At 35.7% G+C, this 23696-nt stretch overlaps 2 protein-coding genes across 2 annotated transcripts; one reads left to right on the top strand and one right to left on the bottom strand.

Annotated features, from left to right (window-relative positions):
• Window positions 1-7279: 7279 nt before the first annotated feature.
• LOC113773733 (F-box/kelch-repeat protein At1g57790-like) lies at window positions 7280-8404 on the top strand. Its single transcript, XM_027318353.1, has one exon. It carries the CDS (start codon window positions 7280-7282, stop codon window positions 8402-8404), a length of 1125 nt encoding a protein of 374 aa, XP_027174154.1.
• A 4016-nt stretch (window positions 8405-12420) lies between these two features.
• Window positions 12421-22862, bottom strand: LOC113775527 (nuclear pore complex protein NUP93A). The gene is made up of 15 exons (XM_027320447.1): window positions 22692-22862; window positions 22444-22535; window positions 22230-22296; window positions 21365-21424; window positions 19799-19888; window positions 19305-19574; window positions 19026-19121; window positions 18652-18786; window positions 17665-17718; window positions 17476-17559; window positions 16657-16743; window positions 15675-16577; window positions 13986-14167; window positions 13510-13801; window positions 12421-12711 (listed from the first exon to the last, which is right to left on the bottom strand). The coding sequence occupies exons 1-15, from the start codon at window positions 22791-22793 to the stop codon at window positions 12634-12636; spliced, it is 2592 nt and encodes an 863-aa protein (XP_027176248.1). The 5' UTR covers window positions 22794-22862; the 3' UTR covers window positions 12421-12633.
• Between the last annotated feature and the right edge of the window lie 834 nt (window positions 22863-23696).

Genomic DNA, 23696 nt, shown 5'->3' with positions numbered 1-23696 from the left:
AGTCTTTAATCTTTACAACCCTACAAAATCTAATTGAGCTTCAAGCTATGATGAGGATTAAGATGGTATAAGTTGGGAGATTAAGGACTGAATTGCAACTCAAGAATCACGACAAGAGCAAAAAGGACAAAATTGAGGGTGCCAAGTGGGAATGAATAAGAAATTAGGGGTGCAAAATGGATTTGGATTCCAATACTCTCCAATGTCCCACATCGCCTCCAGCTTCCCACACCCCTTCTATTCAGCGTCTATATATACAGCATTGCTACAAGGCGAGAAGGATCTTATTTTTCGATTAGACGATAGCTGAGAAAGTTCTTGCAATAAAACTGAAAATAGTGCTCTAATAAGACGTTGGAAAAAAATTTATCTTTAATACCCAGTTAACATATATGGGGACGGATAAGATTCAAGTTGAAAACAAGAGCAGGCCTTGGGCTGATCTTCCTCGGGACATCTTGAGAATCATCAAGAACAAATTACCATGCCTGTCTGATAAAGTGAGTTTTGATTCAGTCTGCAAGAACTGGGGCACTCCTGCTGCTAAACTTCCATGGGTTATGACTTATTACCATAACTATACCCGATGGTATAGCAGATCTACAGCCGAATCCTTTGAATGTCAGCTTTTCGACCCACAGGATCCAACAAGGTTCACTTCTGCAACTCTGCTCGTCAAAAGTGAGATTTCTTCTGCAGCTATCGCTGATATAACCCCGAGATGTAACTTTCCCATATATAGTCCCACATGTCCCGTATATAGTCCCAGCTGTCCCGGATATTATCCCACCCGAACTGGATATAGTCCCACCAGTCCCGGATATGCCTCATTTTATCTGGTCGGTCCCGGATATAGTCCCACCGGTCCCTCATATAGTCCCACCAGACCTAGACCTGTATATGCTCCAACTGATAGGTGCATTAGGCACCATGGTAGATGTCCGAAAGTCTGTGCCTCCAAACAGGGTTGGTTGCTTATAGTTTCAGCTGATTATCTAGGGTCTGCCAAGAAAAGCATATTCACCTTCTTTAATGCATTTTTGGACCTTGTTATCTCGGTGCCCAAGTTCGCTTATGATGTTGAATTAGCCACTTTCTCCACCATCCCTACTTCTCCAAGATGCGTGATCTTCGTTCTGTATTGTTGTTCACTGGGTAAAACACATGTTGGGACATATAAAATTGGTGATGTATATTGGAACACACAAGTAATCGCAGAGAGAAAGGATGATCCTGAAGCAAAGAGCATTTTATACGTTAATGAACTACTCTATTACATCTTCCAGGATGGAATGCTGGGATGCTACAGTTTTGAGAAGAATCGCAGTATTATACTTACTGAGCATTTTCCACGACATTTTTCTGTAAGCTCTATGTATCACTTTCACTTGTTTGGATGTGATGGACAGGTTCGATTGGCAACCGCAAGCAAAAATTGCGATGAATGGTGCATTTTCAAATTCGATCACAAGGAAAATCCAATGACATGGATTGCTGAGAAAAGCTTAGGAGGGGGTGCAGCATTGTTTGCAAGCCCTACATCATTTGTTGTCCGAGATTTAGGGGATGCAGCGGACCTTGCGGGCTGTATTTGCTATTTTGACGATGAAACTAAGGAAGTGAAGGTTTTTTCTTTGAATGATCCGCCAATATTGAAGAGTCCAGAGTGTAAACCTCTTGAAGATATACGTACGATGATCAAAACACTGAAAACCTTCGGTTCTGATGAAGTGACAATTTGGATCCAGCCTCCTAGACCTGGTAGTATTCGAGACTAATTTGTGTTTATGGCTCTCAATGCCAAAAAATAACATAAATAGTGTTTAATCTTTTTTCGTAAATTTTTTTGATGGCTTTCTGCTTATTGTGGACTTTTTTTTTATTTTGATTTGATTTCAAATACAGTTGATGAAGAATTATCTATATGTGGAACACATTTTTCAATCCACCTTTTTATATTCCCAATCACCTTTTTATCTCACATACATCACATCACAAAAAGTGCTACAGTAATTATTCCAAATAATATTTCAAATAATACACTATCCAAACAAAATTGTTTATCAATTATCACCTATGCTTGGCAGCTATACGTACATCTGATGTGCCAAAGAGCAAGAGGTTGTGAACTTGTGATGTTCACTTTAGAAGTTAATTTGGTTACTAGGTACATCATGTAAGGGGCATCATCTCTACTAAAATTCTTGTTGCATCGTCCCTAATAAGAATCGCGGGCACCCGCCCCGCGGGGGGCTCTCGGGGCGGGGGTTGGGGCGGGGGCGGGGGGGAATTTTTTCCCCCCGCTTAGAAACGGGGCGGGGGAGTATCCCCCGCCCCATCCCCCGCCCCGCCACCCGCAAAAAAAATATAATTATATATAATATGTATATATTATATGTAAGTTAATTAGTTATAAACTTATGATAATGATATTATTAGTTAGATGTATTATATAATGTATATTAGTTTATGTAATATAATTGATATTATCAATTATATGAATAATTATACATGTCTACTAATAGAATTTATTAATTAGTTATACTAAATTTACTAATACATTTATACTAAATTTCTAATTACACTTAATAGAATAACATTTTTTTCTCAAAAAAAAAAGCACAAACACAATAATGAATTAGTGATTGCATTTGTACTAAAAGTGAAAACTTGACTATTTTAGTTATATTTATTTCATTATATTGGATTGTATTCAAATAACTTCTGTTTGATTGTTTTTATGAGTTTCAATTGTAAAATTACAATGAATAATAATTTGGTGATGTGTTGATATTTTAGTACTTGATTATTTATTAAAATTTTATTATAATAAAATTATATAATAAAATTTTATTAACCTCGCGGGGGAAGCGGGGCAAGGCGGGGCGGGGCGGGGGGAGCAGGAGGCGGGGGACGGGGCGGGGGATGGGGGGAACTAATAGGCAACGGGGCGGGGGGCGGGGGAGGCGTCCCCCGCCCCAACCCCGCCCCGTTGCCATCCCTAAATAAGAATGTCCAGTAATCATTTACAGCTGAAGATTGGTCTGTGGTACGAAATTTAGTATCTTTGCCCCTAATACTTCACATATCACAAATTCACAATGAGTATGTGTGAAACAGAACTTTTCAAAAGTATCCCAAAAGATTTTTTTATTTTTTATTTTTTTGGAAGAATTGGGGAAGCACTTCTTTTGATTTATATATATATATATATATATATATATATATACACATTTATTTTTGTTAATCGCATTTTTACTGTCATTTTAGTCATATAGTTTTTATTTGTTATACTATTTGATAAAACAAATGGTGAGAGTGTAAATAACAAAAAATTGAGTGTAAATAATATTTTTCTATATATATATATATATTCACGCACACATCATAATTTCAGTAAATAATGAAATCCGCTATGCTATGAAAAGTCACCATCTTGCACTCATGGGCGGGTAGATCTGGGGAAAATTTTTTTATTTTTTAAATCAATGATCAAATGCCCCTTCCTTTTCGCAATTGCATTCGCTTTCTTTGATTCAAAAAAGTAAATAAATAAGGATGACAATGGGGACAAGTTGCCGTGGGCACCCATCTCGCGGGGGGCCAATGGGGCGGAGACAGGGGGAATTTTTTTCTCCCCTCTTAGAAACGGGGCGGAGGGTGGGGGAGTGTACCCCCGCCCCGCCACACGCTTTAAAAAAATAAATATATAAAAAATATATGTATGTATATAATTATGAGTAAATCTTATATACACTGACAATGCATACACTATCATCGTTGGATTAATAACATGTGTGTAAAAGTTAAATTTCAAATTTATATTTTGCATAGTTGTCGTTTATCTAAAGCTGACAATGTATACACTGTCAGTGTAGGAAAGATTAATCCTCTAATTATATATAAAATATATAATTTAATTAGTTACAAACTTATGATAATGATATTATTAGTTATATGTATTGTATAATGTATATTAGTATATTAGTATATGTAATATAATTGATATTATCAATTATACTAATAATTATATATGTCTACTAATAGAAATTATTAATTGGTTATGCTAAATTTACTAATACATTTATACTAAATCCCTAATTACACTTAATACAATAACATTTTTTCTCAAAAAAAAACACAAGCATAATAATGAATTAATGATTATATTTGTGTCAAAAGTGAAAACTTGACTACTTTAGTTGTATTTATTTCATCATGTTGGATTATATTTAAATAACTTTTGTTTTATTATTTTTATAAGTTTTAATTGTGAAATTACAATGAATAATAATTTGGTGATATGTTGATATTTTAGTACTTGATTATTTGCTAAAATTTAACTATAATAAAATTATATAACAAATTTTTATTAACCCTGCGGGGGCATCCACGGGGCAAACAGGGAGGGGGTAGGGGGAATTTGTAGGCAGCGGGCTGGGGGCGGGCCATCCTTATAAATAAATAGTCACATAAACTACTGACGGGATTTTGATATAAGTGCAAGTTTAATTCCGAATTATGCCTGTTTGACTGCAAGTATACAGGTCAAATTAGTAGTTTAGGACATGTATCGGATCGATCCCACGAGGAGCAACTTAAATAAGTACTAGGTCCTTTACTTACTCTATTATTTAGACTAACTAATAATTAACGCAAGAGAATCTATAACTACTACTTCCTACAAAACTTAACTAGACAATTGCAAGATAACAAATGGAGAAAATTCACTAAATACTTGAGTCTAGGGATGTAGATTCCACTTATGGCATAAACAACACAAATGAATAGATTTACCTCTTGTTACAATCCTTGTTAACTAGAGATTCATTTCCAATATTACCAAATCTCATTCTCATAATGAAATGGTCTAGAATAGTCTAGTTTTCCCTATTCTCATGGTGAATAACTAGTTCTACTCTTGATTCCTTCATGAAATGCAAGTTTCATCCACTTAAGTGTACCTCTCTTCTCATGAGTCTACTACTTAAGCTCTACTCATGTTGTTCCATCACTATTACCAATTTTCATTGAATAATAACAACTAAGAGCTTGTTATTGGTGATCAAGCAACAACAAGGGCTAAGCATGCACAAGTAGACAAGTTAATACAAGATGTAACAAGTGTAAATCATATCCACTTCATATCAAGTAGCCATAAGGTTCATCTACTCCCTAGATCTAGAAATTTAGCTACTCATGTAAGATATAACAAGAAAACACAAAGCTTCATTGCATGAACAAATCTTGAATCACAAGTAAAAGATAGATTAGAGAAAGCTTAGCCAAGGTTAAAGAAGGAGCTCCCAATGATCTTCAATTTCTTCAACAAAATGGGTACAATGAAGTCTCCAATTGTTCTCCACAAAAGTTACTAGCTAGAGAGAACAAGACAAGACTAACTTTTTTTTGTTCTAGTGTTAAAATCTGATATATATACTACTTCTACTATATTCTTCTCCTCTCTAATAATGTCATTTTTTCCTTTTTCTTCCAAATTTGCCCTTCCTTGAAATCATCACATCTTGCTTCTTCAAGTGTACAAGAGGTTTGCCAGCTTCCAGCCGAAATTTTGTGTGAAACATGAGTCAAAAAGTAAGTGTGAAATGAACACAAGTTGTTCTGCAAGTTGCAGAAGAGAGAGAAAGATCCGAGGCCCAGATCCAAGGGGTAAAAATATGATCCGAGCTCGGATCTGTGCCTTTCAACATTTTCTTCATCGTTCTTTATGCAGGATCCGAGGCCTTCTTCAGATCGATCCCAGCTCGGATCGCTTGGCCCTCGGATCTACTTCTCCAGAAGTTTAACCGAGGGATCGGATCATGTGGGACAAGAATGGATTCGAGCTCGGATCCATCTCCCCTGTTTCCATCTTCAAATTCTTCTCTCTTTCACTCAATCTTTGCTCCTTGTTTCACTTGTCCGTTGTCCTCCAACTAGCATCTTGCCTCTTCTTTATAACATGTAAATGTTTCATACTCCGATAACCTACAAAATATCATATGTTTATGCATTAATCTACTCATTTTGCAAGTTCCGATCACTAAACGACACTTGAAGCAATTTGCACCAAAAAGAGCTTAAGTACAACTATGATCCTTTAACAATATGACAAAAGCTCGTGCAAAACTGCACAAAAATATATACAAAATATTCACTTATCAACTACAAATAAATTGCCATATGCTATGTCATACTTCACACCTATTCACGTTTTGTCAATTGCCGAACTGGAGGTGTTTTCTATCCTTCTTTTAATAATGAATTAATGATTATATTTGTGTCAAAAGTGAAAACTTGACTACTTTAGTTGTATTTATTTCATCATGTTGGATTGTATTCAAATAACTTTTGTTTTATTATTTTTATAAGTTTCAATTGTGAAATTATAATGAATAATAATTTGGTGATGTGTTGATATTTTAGTACTTGATTATTTGTTAAAATTTAACTATAATAAAATTATATAACAAATTTTTATTAATCCCGCGGGAGTACCCACGGGGCAAGCAGGGCGGGGGTAGGGGGAATTTGTAGGCAGCGGGCCGGGGGCAGGCCATCCTTATAAATAAATAGTCACGTAAACTACAAATAAATTGCCATATGCTATGTCATACTTCACACCTATTCGCGTTTTGTCAATTGCCGAACTGGAGGTGTTTTCTATCCTTCTTTTAACTTTTACTTTAGAAAAAAAAAAAAAGAGGAATTAAGTGGATGATATTGGACAATAGAAGTTTGTAGTGTGGTAAAATTCAAAACCAAAGGGGATAAATAGTGATTTACCATTCTTTTGGTAATGCCCAAAATACAAATTTGATCATTATGTCAAATAAGAATTAGTGATTGAGCTTAATTATTTCACTTCCTCGTTAAAATTAATCTTACTAATCATATATTGATACGATGCTCAAGACGAAAACCTACCAATAATCTCGGTCTCAATTTCTATAGGAACAAGTTTCTATTTTTGCTATATTACCACTTGACTTGCCATTTAAATACCTGTTCCTCTCTTGGAAGGTGATTTCTAACACGCCACAAATTCCCATTCTTTACTCTGAGGTATTCCAGCTATACTCAAACTCTGCCATCTAATTGCTATATTGCAGGTTGGCTCCAAATTTACTACTATAAATTGCCAATTTCTTCTACTATGAGTTAGGGCTTTACTTGTTCCACAATCTAGACATGTAAAACTAAGCTGCTTTTCATATATATATTTTTTTTTCAAAGAGAGAAACCTTTACAATCCAAAGCATCCTTGTTACAGATCAACATGGCGGAGAAGATTAAGAAGCGGAAGGGTGAAACAAGGCCCTGGGCTGATCTTCACGAAGACCTCCTACGAACAATCATTCAGAAACTTTGCTTATATGATCGAGTTCATTCGATCCTTGTTTGCAAGGAGTGGCAAGCAAAAATCTTAACAATTCAGCCATTAACGAGTAGTAGACTACCCTGGTGGATGTTCCAGTACAATTGGCGTAAGAGCTTCCAAAATAACAGTCAAAAACTAACACTTGATGGGATGTTATTCAACCCAGATTCGAGAAAACTTTATCCTGTTAAGAAGGACAATTGGAAGTCAAAAGATATGAGCCTTGTCTTCCAAGCAAGGCCGTGTGCTTCAGAACAAGGCTGGCTGCTTTTCTTCAAGGGGCTTAGGAAGAATGGAACCTCTTTTTTCTTTTATAATCCGTTCTCTAATGATTTCATGTTGCTACCATCATTAAGTAGTTGTACTGGTTACGTTAGAGCTGCTTTTTCAAGAATTCCTACTTCTCCCGATTGTGTTGTCTTCATCGCGTACCATGTCAATCAAGAGCTACACATTGGAACATACACTTTCGGTGAGAAAAACTGGCGAACCCAAGTTGTTGCTCAGGCAGGGGATATAGTAAAGAGTATAGTCTACAGTTCTGAAAAAGGTGAAGTATATTGTGTTTTCTGGGGAGGGAAGTTAGCAAAATTTGATGTTGTCAGCCGATGTTGGAGTTTGGTCAAAGAACGAAGTTTGTATCATTTAGCATCAAACAAACAAATCCTGATTGAATACAAAGGGCAGCTTTTATTATTCAGCATTCATGATATCCAGTTGGGTTACATCTACAGGTTTGATTGGTCTCTCATGGACTGGATTGCTCTGGATAGCTTAGGCGGCGGAGCAATTTTTATCGACTTCTCTCAGTCGCTGTCGATAGCAGTTGAAGAAGCATCAGGCTGGGAAGACAATATAGTCTATAAAACTTATGGGAACAGTAGATACTATTATTCTTCTTACTCGTTGAAGACTCGACAGTCCTGCGATCTTAGTGAGTATTACGGCTATGAGCCAAAGCAAGGAACTTATTGTGGCACAACATGGATTCAGCCTCAAATGCAAGGAAAACTCAAGAACTGACACTTCCTCGTCCTCTCACATTGTAACTTGTTATTACTACATATGTGAAGCACTTTACTTTCTGGAACAAAGATGATATTGAGAAGTTTTATTTAACTTGTTATTACTACATATGCTGTTTTTCAGTTTCCCTTTTTGATTCGAGTATCATGTTGACGTTTAAAATAATGTTAGTTGTTTGTTTTGAAAGAATAGGATGGAAAGAAGGGGGAAAAAAAAAGGGGAGAGAGGGGTTTTTTGTGTTTGGATAGATTCTTTAGGAAGGGAAAGTAAACCAATAGAAAGGAAAGGGAAAGAATTTTTTCCCCTATTTGGTTCCCTTTAGGCATTGGATAAGGGGAAAAAAAGAGATGAAACCAATAATAGCAAGCCTGCTTCTTGTTTGGGGCCCCTAGTGCACCAAACAGACAACCCTATTAATAATATTTGGAGCTTTTGAATATTAAAATCTGCCAGTATAAAATACCTTTAGGGATTTTTTCTAAAAAAGAAGTTTTTCTTTTTTTCTTTTTTTGTCTTTCCTTCCTAATAAAACGTAATATTCAAATGATAAGTTTTAAAGTAATTATCTTAATGTTCCTATAATACAAATAATTCTATAAAATACTTGTTTCGCTTCAAAATTAATTGATAGCCTATATGAAATGCTTAAGACTTTGTTATATGCGTCAAATACTTGGGGGTCAAAATTGCATTTCTCTCTTTAAGAAAACCTTGAATGCGTTTAAAATATTTTAATTCAATATTGTTAAAACATGTTAAGACCAATGATACCTTATGTAGTGGCTAAGATTGAGATACAGGAAGGTTCTAAATTCAAATTCTTCTCTTTTCTACTAAAAAAGTAATTAAAAGTTAAAAACTCTGGAAATCATTAAAAGTTGTGCCCCTCTCATCCCCTTCCGTCCGTGTTGAGCATATAGCTTGAGAATACATTATCATCTATCCCTAAATTAGCAAAGAAATTAAACTTTTTTGGACATTTAATATCCAAACCTACCTCTTATCATGTGCCCTTATTAGAAGAACCTATTATCCTTAGGTAATCCTTTTATATTGAAACTCTACTTACTAATACCCGGTTTACAAGAAGAACCTATTATCCTTAGGTAATCCTCTTGTATTGAAACTCTACTTACTAATACCCGGTTTACAAGAAGAACCTATTATCCTTAGGTAATCCTCTTGTATTGAAACTCTACTTACTAATACCCGGTTTATAAATTGGTTCCAAATTCTGCAAACCACAATTTTCTTCAATGAAAAAAGGGCTTGCTTGTTCCACAATCCAAACATATAAATCTGAACTGCCTTTCATTTCTTTTGTTAAAAGAGGGATTTTACCTCCTTTTGGGTAAATTACTTATAATGATGTGATTTTACATAATGTCACGTGATCCCCCAAATGTTTCAATACAACCACTTAATCCTCCTATAATGTTATATAAAGTGAAAAATGAATAAAATACATAATCAGTTATAGCGTTTATACCAAATGCACTCTAAAAGTGCGCATAATAAAATCTTAATCTCTATGTAACCCTCTTATCATTTGTATAAATATCCATTTTATCCCCTATAATTTGTGTATTTATCCATGTAATCCCTCATATTTTATACAAGGTAGTTAAGCCGTCAAATAATTTAACATTGAAATAAGGGCACTACTGATATTTTAATTAATGACAATACATAGGTTAGTTTCTGTCAAATTTTCACTTTACATAAATTTGTTGTGGTGAAGTGGATATTTTGAACATTAGGGGGTCATGGGGTAGTAGACAAAACCACAGGTGAGTTATATGTAATTTACCCTTTTCTTAATAATTCAAGTACCATATTGAGTTTTAGAACTATATCAATTGTTTGGTTTGAAGGAATAGGAAGGAAAGGAAAGAAAATTAGGGTTTCCTTTTTTTTGTGTTTGCAAGAGGGTGTTTGGATAGATTTTTGTGGAGGGAAAGATAAGTATTAGTTCTAGTAATTGTATTTCAAGTTGCTATCCTATCGAAAGAGGGTGTAAACAGAGAGAAAAAAGACCATGATTGATGAAAATTTTAAATTTCCTAAAAAAAAGAGTATTATTTGAAAAATTATTTGGAATAATTATTGAAGCACTTTTTGTAATATGATGTATGTGAGATAAAAAATTAGGTTGGAAATTGTGTTTATGATGTAAATGAAATATTATTTGAAAAAATAATGTATCAAAACAAACCCAATATTTTCCATGTTTATGTTTAAAGTGCCTTTTTTACAATATAATCTCCATCTCTATGCCACCATAAAACTTAATCCCTAATTGTTTTGTTAATAATGTTTTGGGCATCAAATAAGCACACCAAAAACAGAAGCTGGGCCAATAATGCCGAGACCACTTACTAAATTGATGAACCCTATTAATAAATATTTGGAACTTTGAATTATCAAGTTTATTGTTTATGTTCGTTCAATCTTAAGTTTGCTTTGAAGAAATGGGAGGGAAACAAACGGAATGGAAACAGGGATAAGTTTTTTATGCGTTAAGATTCACTTTCGAGGAGAAAAAGGAGACGATTGGATGAAATGAGATGAACTAGTTCTAATTATTTGAAAGGTTTTTTTTTTCCAAATACAAAATAATGTGATTTAACTCCAACAAATTTTGTCATTATAACTCAATGCTTTAGCATATATAAAATTATTTTGAGATGCAACATGCTTTATTCCTTTGAATACTATTTGTTTTCATGCCTTTGTGCAACTAATGTTCATATTTGTTTTGTTAGTCTTGGCTTCTATCAAGTATTTATGTTTGTCATATAAGTCTTGTCTTCTGTCAAATATTCATATTTATTATGTAAGTCCCAAATATTCATATTATCTAATAGCTAAATTAAAGTAAGTTTAAATTCCATTACTTTGACTTTGTATATCCCATGTATATTGAAGGAAAAATAAGGCTATTTTTGTTTGAATTATTTTTATTTTAAACTATTGTTAGTTTGAGTTAAATTCCTTGTATTCGCAAAAAAAAAAAAAAAAAAAAAGAAGCTTTTGAATAAAATTTAAAAAATGAAAAAATAAGAGCATATTGAAGCAAAGGACTTAGTGTATGAGAAAAATATTAAAGTCCAAGACAAGTTAGTAAATCATGAAAATAATTGATTAATTAGTGCATGTAAGAGAGAGAAAGAGAGGAAGAAGAAGAAGAAGATGGAAAGTTAGAGAATAGAAAAAAACTGAATTAGAGAGAGAAGAAGAGCAATTAATTAATACTTAATAGACCTAGAAAGATCAAGAAAAATATATAGGGTTAACTAATTGAAAATAACCTTGACATTTGAATAAAATTCGCAAGAAATTATTATTCTGACAGTATCACGAGCTGGCATTTGACCTTAAAATCAGGGTAGTTTCGAAGCTATGTGGTAGCATAGATATGGCAGATCCAGCCTCCAGGCCAATGATTTCTTTGCTATAAATTGACCTTTGAGCTTTCGACTTGCTTCAGGATTAACCCCTCTGGGATTTTAACAACTTTTCCTCGTATCATTTCTCTAATGATAAATTTTCTCGAGAGACCTGCTGAGGTCTATTAAACATCATTTGGCAGTGAGAAGCATGAATATTTTTTGAAACCCCTTCCGTTTACTCTTGGTTAAAAGATCACTTGCGATCGCTAACTCGAAGAAGAGGCAAGTTTAGAAAGAATTTCAAGCTGCAAAGAGGGTGACCAAATACTCCCATCATTCTCTAGGCATCCACTTCGCATCAGCGCTCGTCCCATCATCTGGGGGCCTGGGGCTTAATCTTCTGTTCATCCAAAGGTGATACATATGGAGCAAGAATACTTCATCCAGAAACCTATCTTTTCCAGTGCAGTGCCACGGATTGGTGGTTGTAAATGTCTGGGGCCTAACCTGTGTGTGCTTTTGCAGACACGCGAGCATAACTAGCGTACTAATAATAATCATGAAAATTCTTGCCACTTATGCGCTTAAAAGCATGAAAGTTCAGGGACATGACAGGGTACATGCTTAACATCTAACATCATGATTAATGGACAGGCAAACAAGAGAGGTTAATATCATCTTACACCAGAACAAAAGTTTCTAGCTCTAAAAGAACACATCAAACAACATGGCTCCAACTGATCTCAACATGGAGCCTGTTTAAACCATTTTGTACAGTAGTTATATGCGTATGACTAACCTCAATGACAGCTCAAATCACTGCTAATCTGTCATTTACAAGCTTCGGGCAACCTTTTCATACAAGTCACTAGGCCAGTTCCTGTTCACGTTATTTGCAAGGAAGTTTGCTATCTGCAGCATAATAATTAAAAAGAAAATCCATCAGATAATAAATTTTGACGTGATAAAAAGGAAAACGGAAAACAATTGCATAGGCATAAACGCCCCAAATGAAACAATTCATTGAATCTCTATAAGTTGAAAGTGTCCTTTAAGAAGTGTCTGCGACTCTGCTTAACAGACTCACCTTATAACTTCGACTTCAGCCTTATATGTTTCAAGTTTGCGGAGATTCTCATCCAATTCACATTCACCAGAGCACAGTTATGCCCAATCAAAAAATGCTCAAATCTCTAAGTTTTATGTTCAGGAAACATTTTAGTTAACAACACGCTTAGCTACCTTTCCATTGCAAGAAAGAGTGGAGGAATATAGCAGACTACAAATAAGTTGATTATTCAATTTGGAAAAACCTGATTATCCACCGGGTGAAATTGTAGATCAAATGCATTCAAGAAAGCCGAAAATTATTATCAAACTAGCACTTCTCACTGTATGGTATTCAATGCATATCTGCCTACAGGTGTCATCTAGAAGCCACTTCTACAATGCGGCAAACAAGCAATCGGTAACCAATTAAAACCAATGTCTTTTCACTACATGTATTTTCCACTGAACAAATTTATACAGACTTTAAAGCACATCGCAAGTGAACTTGCTTGCAAGCTGAATATGTCAGTATGCTAACCATGTAGGAAAGGAGGGAAGTCCAAAAGCAAAATATAAAATTCATCTTAGATACACGACAAACTGAAAGCAAAAGGAGACAGATTACAGGAGTAAAACAGGACATCAATATCAGACACATACCTTCGTTCTCAAGGCACGAAGCGAACCATCTGTATCTTTGACATTGTCCAAACAATGAAGAGCAACTCTTAGAAGGTCAGGCACACAAGTTTGGACATAAGGGGATAGATTATTAAATACGTCAGAGGCAAAATCCGGTGCTCGGGGATCAAGAGGAAGAAATGGAAGTTTTGCTACCTCCCTCAAAGCATCTAAATAATGTCCCACCCTCGCAAGCTTATGAACACACAAGATTGCCTCAAGCTGTCTTAACACAGTTTGCTGTTCCATAACATTCTCTCGCTCCTGAGGACTGCAAAGAAAATATTCTATAGAATTAAATTACTCCAAAAACAAAATATTCAAACAACATAATTAATGACAAAGTTTGCTTCTTTAACACAGTTATTCTTAACAATGTGTGTACTCAGACAAAATTTTCAGGAGAAATAACATCACTCCAAAAAGAATCCCCTGACCGGTGCCTTATCTAATACCTGATCTCTGGATGATACTTAAATGCCTCCAAAATATCATTTCCGGAATGAATGAGCCCAGAAGTCCTGCTCTCACCGTCCAATCTACCAAGTGATAGGGCACAAATTGCTTCAGACAGGCACTTGTTGACTGTCTCCAGAGCTCCAGAGAATGCCCCAACTCTCTTTTGAATCTCTATGGACTGAGTTTGAAGGAAAATAAGTGTGACAGAGAAACGTAAGCATTAAACCAATAAATGCATAGCTGAGCAAAAATAAATAAAAATAAAACATCATAACCGTAAATGAGAATCCATGTAATGATAGCTCCAAAGAAGCAAAAGCTACAGGAAACAGCAGAAGCAAATAATTCCACAAATCTTTCAAACAGGTATTCTTTTGCGTGACCTAATTTTAAGACTGAAATCAAATACTCTGGTCGGTAAAGAATAAGTTTCTTCAGATTTTAGCAAAACCAAAACGACTATAATGTCTGACGCAGAAGTGCGTTTGGATATCTAGCATAGAGAAATTAGGTGATTATCAATTAATAGCAGCCAAAAAGCTACAGCATGCAAAATTCCAGAGAAGCTATCAAGCAGAAATACAACATAATGGAGACTGGAAATGCTAGGTCATCTCCAAGGACCAAGACGAAGCATTGCCCCATTGCTCTAATGACCTTCCTCGAACAGATTCAATTACAAAAGATGAACAAACTTCTCATAAACTCTCATGTAATGTGTTCATGATACTGCTACATAATGATCACGTGAAGTATGAAAATTCTAAAGAAGAAAATAGAAAAATTTTACACTTGAGTGCAATAGCTAATCAACATAAGAGACAATATTTTGAGCGCATTAAAAAGGAATAATCATGAAAAGTGGTACTCAAAAGAAGCTTAAACCAAGCCATTACTGGGTTTAACCTGAAATGCCATGAGACGGTCTAAGGGCATCCGAATGCCAGCTGAATACAAAGAGATAATGAATCATACTTGCCTCCCACATTGCCACCTCCTTATGTTAATAACAGAGAGGAATATACATGGTCCTTTGACAGAGGAACCTCATGAACAGAGGTTCAACATTAGATATCTATTTTAACCCAGTGGCCTACTGGAATAATTTATTTCCTTTTGTCTTAAATATTCTACTTATCCAAGGTCGTGAATGCATAAAAGTCATCCTAGCTCACAGCAAAGGATATGTACCCCAAAAATAAACTTAACCGAAAAGACTGGGCAATGTCCAAATTTGAGAAAAATTCAAAGAAAGAGGAATCCATGGAAGTAATAAAAAGATAATTATTTCTCTATTGGATGATTACACATCCATTTGAAAAGAAAAATTAGCACCATCATCCCTATGATCAGTCCATACTGTCCCATTACCTACCAAGAATCTAAAAGCAACTGGGATTAGAAACACGGTGTCAACATGTAAGGGGGGAAAAAAACTGTGGATTGCATGAAGCCGAGTACTTCCCTTTTTAATTCTAAGACCAACTGGACTAAACTTGTATATTTGTAGCACAATGGAACTTTCTGAATGTGCTAAGATAACTAAATAACACAGTTAATCTGCTCCATCTACTGATCACCATCTTAGACAGCAGTGCATGGGCAAATTTTGACAAATGAGTTCTGCACAACCCGCTAAAATGCTTACTAAGTGTGAAAGAAGAAAGCAAGAAAAGAAGTATTACTTTGTCATACAGCCCAGTATCCTGACACTGCCGCGCAGCCTCAAGCAGAAACTGTTGCCTTGTCTTTCCATCAGTGAAAAATCTGCCAAGTTGACCTTCTTCTCCGGTACCTCTTGGTCCGAGCAGAAGATAAATACCACCATCATGTAATAAAAGTTCTGTAAAAAGTTGCTTCAACATCAAGGTCCTCTGCCGCTGCTGATCTATACTACCTCTTCCAGTCCATGAAAGCTCACCACCACCCACTGCAGCAGCAGCCTGTGCATAGTACTCTAGTGCCATTGACAGGTCACCGTTCCGTAGATAAGCAGATCCATACTGCCTAATTATGCTAGAAGCCTCTGCAAAAGCATCCATCACTCCAAATTTTTGAGCAGCCCCAGCACCTTCAGAAAGGACCTCATGGTCAGCGAATACTATATTTATGTGGACAGAATCAATGCCATATCCTTCATCTCCTATATCCTTGGACAAATAAAGGACTGCTGGAAGCAGCTGAATGCTCAACAATAAAACATATGGATACACCAGAGGATCCTTTCCATTCTTTGTATAATATGAAGGTTCAAACTTATTTAGGTAAGCCTGTAAATCTTCCAAAGTGTAGGGTGAGAATCCCTCATTAAGAACAGCAGAAGATGAACCATCAGACCATTCATGTATAGCAGACAACTTGAACCACAAGAAATCCTCTATGGTATTGAAAAGTGTGGGTTGCTCTCTAAGCAGTCTGTCTATCAGCCTGCGAGAACCAGATATGATGGCATACAGAACTAATTTTTTCTTGTCATATGAAGCTCGGCCAACTCTATCACCACTCCTCAACAATTTTTCACACTCTTCAGAGGCAGCAGCCACAGTCCTAGGCGATACGAGACTGCCAGAGGCAATCCACTCAGTGAGCTGTCAGGATAAGTCAATTATTAATACAAATGAGCCATTAACAAGTACTACAGAAGCAATGAACAATTAAACAATATACCAGAGGAGCAAAGTGGTGTGCAACACGAGATGATTGGGCAACTTCTTGCGCTTTATCATAGTACCCAGTTCTCAAGCAAAAGTATATCTGTACATACACACAACAAGAGAAGCGGTCTGAGAGAAATTGTTTGAACAGATACCCAATATGGTTAGTTATTTGGAATACTATAACCACGTCAAACAGTTTTAAAACAGCTAACAGATGAGAAAAACCAAAAATGGTGCAGATAATGCTGTATGCGAAGCAAGGGTTCAAAGAGAAGAAACAGTTTTCCCATTTACTTCTAGTTATCACTTTTTTAACTTGAAGCACAATTCATGCAGACACCAAAAATTTCTACATCTTCCTTTGGGAACAATTAGGGAACAAATAAAATAGCTTAGACAGAGGTATCTGAATAACTAGAGATTAAGCAAACTGGCATCCATGTACAATTGAGCCATGTTTAAATCCAGCATGATAACAATTGAAGAAAGATCCATAGCAAAACTACAGATAATATATTTTCACAAAAGTTCTGGTGCTTGTACAAATCCTAGCTCATAGTCAAAGTACGATCTCTTTTTTTCCTTTATTGCTATCCTGTTTTCCATGTAGTTTACATGAGAACTGCTGGGCAAAACAAAAATAAGGGAAGGTGATGTCTGTTTGAACAAAGACAAATTAAAAACTGCATAGACAGCTGTTAACTGCCTTACAGATAGAATTGTGTCTGCCAACAGCAATGAACCACACACATTTGATTGCATGGAAAATAAATGCTTTCTCGCATGGTTTTGAGCAACATCTAGAAGAACAAGAAAACATAATAAAAACCTGCTGCCAAGTGGTATCAATGGGAGGCTGTCTACGAGCATCATCCGCATCAAAGTCAAGGACACCATAATCCCTTAAACGAATCTGCAGAGACTAAATTATTGAGCATGGGAATATTCTCAAGGGCAAGAAAGCCAGTTATATTACAACTTGGAGTCTTAATTATTACACAATGAAAAAGTTACAGACCCTCAGGAAGGCTCGAATTCGCTGCAAATTATCAACAGCTCCACCAAGAGAAGCCTACAATGAAGATAGTCTATAAGCTTGAGATTAAAATCGGCATTTATGCATAGTACTACAGTTACTTGTACACATAATAAACCCCAAAACATTTAAAGCCATAAAAAGTCTTCAGATGCTAAACGGAGCGCCACAAGTATGTCTTGTCTGCAGCCACCACTAAAAATAATAGAATGAAACTGCAAGAGATCAGTCGTCAACTGGATCACTTGTAATCCCTGTTTCTGATCTAAAGGCAACAACTGCTCGCAACACGTAGAGGCTTTGACTCCATAGGCAACATCCACCCAACTAGCAAATAGTACTATAAGTATATTGGAAGCTCAGAACCTGGCTCCTCGAGCTCCAGGAGAGCTTTCATGGGATTAAGATCCTTTTCATTCTTGTAAAATGCAAAACAAGCAGTCAAGTATAAGGTGAACCATCGAATGCAAATTTCTCCAACATAAAAATATCTGCCAAAGCAGGATAACTAATATAGATACAGCAGATAGATCCCATAATGATCTAAAACCGAAGCTCCATGACCTTATAGTTGTGATTGATAAAAAACTTGAGCTACCAAGTGTCCACACATGTATACATAAAACGAGGAATTTGGGCAGTATGCTTGTGGACTTCTCAGGATGTCAAGTGCACGACAAAGTACTAGGTACATTCTAGGGAGGACAATTAACCTCGTTTACAACACAGTTGTTTTTTATTTGGTTTTCTAGCATAGACAATAGTATCCACTTAAAAGTTTACTTGGGGGACTCATGCAGAAAACTCGAGACTTTAGCAGGAGCTGACCTTTTATGTCAATTACCAATACATGACATATAATCTATGATAAACTGATTAGAAGAACGAGAACAAATCTAAAAAAATAATAACAGGATCACTCTATCAGTACATATCTGAAACATAAAAAACAAGAAATTAATGGATTACCTGTGCAGGATGACTCTGTATTGTATCTAGGACATATTTTTCATGCCCCCATTCAAGGTGGCGTCTAGCTCCCATTACCAATGATAGTTTCCTTGAAACATTTGGTTTTGGAGTTGAATCCTCATTCATCAGTGTCTGTCCAGTTATTCAGTTAGTTACAGACAAATCAATCAATGAACAATAGAAAAGCCTTGATTCAAAAACCTCATACATGTGGAAGTACAAGATAAATCACAAAGGCATGAACAATATCCAATTTATAAACAGATGAACTTATTTCATTTCATCTTAAAACTTGATAAAGAAAATGCAACCAAATAGGTTGGAGCAAAAAATGTAAAAGTAAAACAAAAAGCATGTGTTAATGAACATACCAAAACAAGGTTCCACATTTTCTGCATGCCAACTGATTTGCCTCCAGATGTATCAATGCCTAAACTCTCATATGCAAGCTTGAAAGCTGTAGCAGGCTAATAAAGTAAAATGCATTAATTAATCATAAAGTGGGACACTTGATTTTCTATACAACTATACTTAAAAATGAGAGACGCTTTATGTGCTTTGGAGAAGCCAAAGAACTTTCAATGGCTAAATGAGAAAGAAAATATCACATACAATTGAAGTTGCAATGAGTTAGAGGAATCAATACTCACCTTGAAAGAAGAACCACGCTCTCTGGCACTGTTGAGGTCCTTCACAACTTCTCCATAGGCTGCAGCTTTTTTCTCAACAATGGGCTTATTAGCCAACGGTGCAAGCTCCATGGTAGATGGACCAGATGAAACATGAGGACTGGAAGTTAGTGTCCCTATTTGACCTTGACGAACAGAACCAGTGCCTGAATCCATCACATTGATTCTGGGCAACCTCGAAATCCGACCCAGACTTTGGAGGAAGTCTCGTTTTTCTTTTTGCCAGTCCTCCTGTCAAGATAAGCTCCAAAAAACATGAAAAACTAGGAACAAACAAGACTATCAAGCACCAAATGAATGACTAAGGTCCTCCTAGAGAATTCCAAACAACCATATCTTCATGCTGAACACCTACATTTTACTCCACAGTAGTTTTAACTGTTTACCCATATAGCAGCCTAAAGTATTGTAACTAGCAAAAAGATCTTGAAGCATACTCATGCAGGAGCATTCACCTCCAAAACTGTCATCATGTAGTCGCTGAAACTTCTAAGATTATCCTTCTGAGCTTCCTGTACAGCTGACACCATTGCCATCTCATGGACCTGAAGAATACAAAGCGAGAGGTAGCATGATCAAGTGACATCATCAGCTCATATTCATCAAGAAAAAGTACACCAAATGCTAGAAATGGGAGAACTGATGCATGAGATTGCAGTCATTGCCACTTGATGTCCAATGTGAATGCATGAATACTTAAGCAATAAAGAAGGTTTCTGATGGGGAAAACTTATTATCGGCCGGAGTAGGCACAACACTCATAAACCTAACTAAGATATCACGGAACTGAGGGAAAAGAGGTCCACAAATGTGAAGCCACTCAAAATACTCAAAGTCAAGCTCAACTGATGTTCACCTAAACTGAAGCTTGTCCAAGTTAACAAGCTGTGCGAAGCCACTTGTAAGCAGTGCAAAACTTCAACTACAGGCTGATTAAGCTCAACATCTTTCAAGCTAGACCCACCTAACAAGCTATAAAAAGCCACTCAGAAGCAATAGAATAAAACTCCATCCATAGGCCAATTCATATTTGCTTCAAACTCCAATTTAGTTCCAACTCTTCAATCTCAAGCCCAAACCACAGGCATAACATGATTACTTTGAACGGTCAATAATGGTATTATCCTGCCTACTTTGAGCTCAACAACGTTACAATATCTATTATAGAAGTATATCTAAAGTACTAGGAACATTTATTAAACATAACATAAGCTGACTCACAAGAAAGCTAAGTCAAATAACAAGGATAATTAAGATGAAAGTTCAAAACCAAATTCAAGTTTCAAGCTTCACATAAAGGTCTCCAAAACCCTAGTGAAGCCTAGCTTATGCAGGCTCAAAAGGAAACCACAAAAAAAAACTTAGAAAAGCACCACATAGTGCTAAGACAGTAGAAAAATGATATTATCATAAATCATGCAAATATTAATTTGACGATTGCATATTTGCAAACATAAAATACCCACTGAAATCAGATTCTGCATAATTAAGATTCAAATTAGAGTCCAGATATTGAAGGAATCACTTTAATTCTCGTACATTAGCAGACATGACAACAGCATAGATGTGCATAGACATTTTAGAAAAAGAAAAGCCACCTGCCCCCACCCTTAACATCAGTTTTACCAGCAATACTACTGGAAAATGGATGTAAACAGTAGTATTTTTCAATCTACATTATGCGTTGAGGTTGCAAATAAAAAGGTGAAAAGTTCCATATTGGAAAGTAACAGAACCACCATATCCGTGCCTGGTAGTCCAATACTTATGAAATGATATTGACAAGTCGACTTATGGCAAAAATTGGAGAAATAGTAATGCAATCCCTCCCCATAAATGCGAGCAAGCCATCCCTTCTTCCGCATATTCAGAACTACATTAATTATGCAAAAGGAATCAGATTCATTACTCCATAGTGCACAATAATTTCAAGCATATATAGCACCTCATTGACAATGCTTTTAGTAGAACAAATGCAATTGCTATGGTTTATGTATTTTCAAACCCATTTAAATACTTGCCTGTTGTAAATATTCTTCAACTGTTGTTGCTTCTGCAGGGAAAACATCTTCATATGTTGTCTAGCAAAAAGACAAGGAAATATATGAGAACAAGTAAAACATTAATGGATAGAAACTAAAAGATTGAAGCAAGCTTCTTATGGTGGTGGATAGAATGAGCAAAGGGAAATAGGGAGTTAAAAATACTAGTGGTGCAAAGAAGCATGATAAAGAGGGGATTAGTTCCTCAGAGAATTGTTATTCTGAATACATAAAATGGTAAAACAGCACTTGTAAACTTTGAAGCCAAAGTTATTAGGTTGCCCTTCAATTTCTTTTAATTAGGAAGCATAAAAGTCAGCAGACTCTATAATTCTCCAAACTAGAAGTCTGCCAAATATGTGTACACTTATATCTTCCCAGAACGAGCCAAAAAGATACTACTACCTGAAGCTAAAAGGACGATGTCATACAAAAGGCAAAACCCAAAATGAACGCTTTGACTGACACAAAATCCTCCAAAATGGAACCCCAGATATATCAACCTGACTTGTACTAGAAGAACCACACTACAGGTGTGGAGATATCCAGTAACCTAAACAGATACTACAATACTCTCAGCATCTATTCTCACTTCTTGAGCTTACTTAGAAATTCACTTGAATATAACCGAGTGCCAGAACTAAAACTGTAAATGCATTACCCAAATTCACTATCCTACAAAACCTCATCGATAACAATTAACAGAATTTTCCTGATACAAACATAAACCGTTTTGCTCTTCAACAGCTTTGTCCTATATGCAATATCAAACACCACGCTGTATTTCATTGTCCTTTACTCGTACTAAATTTCAGAACCATCTTGTATTCACAAGGAATTATACCTTTAGCTCAAATGACTTGAGATCGCGCGCAAGTTGCTCTGCATTTATCCCCTCTCGTGCTAATAACCTAAAATTCAATGCAAACAACACCAGAAACACGAAAAGAATTAAATGCAAACCATACCAGAAACACGAAAAGTTAAATTCAGACCACGTGTTTCAAAACCAATAATCCGCATGTTAAGAACAATCCATAATTTAATAGTTTAAATACCTAGTCGCGGCAATAGATTGTGAAGGAGCTTCAGTTCTTAGGGTTTTTGCCTTGAGCTTCTTTGACAATGATTCTAACTGGTCCAAATTCCTCTGCATTCCACCAAAACATATTTTAACCCACAAAAAAACAGATTCTAGCTTTATTTTTTCCGTTTATTTTCCAAACTCAGCTACAAAATTGAATGACTAACGACAAAATTGAAAGTGAAAAGAAAACATGGATTCTTGTTTAGTTATCATTAGAACCTGAAGAGGAGGGAACTGGGCGGAAGGAGCGGCTTGTTCGAGTAGCCTCGAGGACGAGTGGAGAAGATCATTCCAGCTACCCATGTCTGCATCGCTCGCCATTATTGCTGTTAAGCAGTGTTCTGCTACTGTGTGTTGTGCGTGTTTTCTGGAGCAGGGTTTATTAGTTTTATTTCAAGGGTTTAAACAATTGATTTGAAAAGCCCTAAAAATTGAAGCGGGTAAAGTTTGATATGTTGATTCTGTGCTCACACCCACACCCAACTTTATCCTGCATCCCTCAGAACCCTCTTTTCTTTTCTTTGGCCTTTTCGTTTTGCTGATAATTGCAAAATGCCCACCTAAACTATTATTTGTTCACAACTTCCCCCTATGCTATGAAAAAAACTTAATAGCGTGCTGCATTATGCAAAATCCAAATTTCAACATCAAAGTTTATGAAAAATTAGGAAATCCGCATCTTTTATGCAAAGGCCCTAATATTCAAACAAACGAAGGATTGTATTTTAGACTTTTCAGTAGGTGAGTTTTTGTTTTTCTCTATATTATTTGTTAGAAATTTTAATTTTGAATGCTCAAATTATTATCAGTGTAATTGAGTCAAGCTTGAATGACTTAACTAAACTTTTGAGTTGAATTTGGGTCCGAAGATAATTGACTTGAAGGTTGGTCAAGTATAATAATACATATCCATTTAATAATTTTTATACATATTATTATAACGAAATGTTTATTTTATTTATTCTAAAAGTGTCACTTATTGAACTTTAATAATCGAGATTTTAAATTCGATTAAGTTTGAATTTGAGATCAAGTTTAAACTCGATTGTTACAGTAAGAGCTTAATATAGAGTTTCATAAATTTGAGTGACACTTAACTTGAATATGCTAAAATTTGACTTGATTCAACTCTCAATATATTCACCCATACTTGTTTTATCTAGTAGGAAAGTAATGAATTTGTTAATGAAATTCGTATTAAAAAGGTACTATATGGTTTTTTTT

This window comes from Coffea eugenioides, chromosome 6, assembly GCF_003713205.1.
Source record: "Coffea eugenioides isolate CCC68of chromosome 6, Ceug_1.0, whole genome shotgun sequence".
Lineage (NCBI taxonomy): Eukaryota > Viridiplantae > Streptophyta > Magnoliopsida > Gentianales > Rubiaceae > Coffea > Coffea eugenioides.
Note: the sequence above shows the minus strand (reverse complement) of the source record. Positions and strands in the feature narration are given on the sequence as shown.

Excerpts from the sequence above, each read along its gene's own strand:
- LOC113773733 (XM_027318353.1), top strand. The coding sequence starts at position 7,280 with ATGGCGGAGAAGATTAAGAAGCGGAAGGGTGAAACAAGGCCCTGGGCT.
- LOC113775527 (XM_027320447.1), bottom strand. The coding sequence starts at position 22,793 with ATGGCGAGCGATGCAGACATGGGTAGCTGGAATGATCTTCTCCACTCG. Across the intron at positions 17,719-18,651 it reads TACAGAGTCATCCTGCACAG|GCTTCTCTTGGTGGAGCTGT; the intron begins GTAATCCATTAA and ends TCTTCATTGTAG. Across the intron at positions 14,168-15,674 it reads ATACTGGGCTGTATGACAAA|TCCATAGAGATTCAAAAGAG; the intron begins GTAATACTTCTT and ends CTTCAAACTCAG.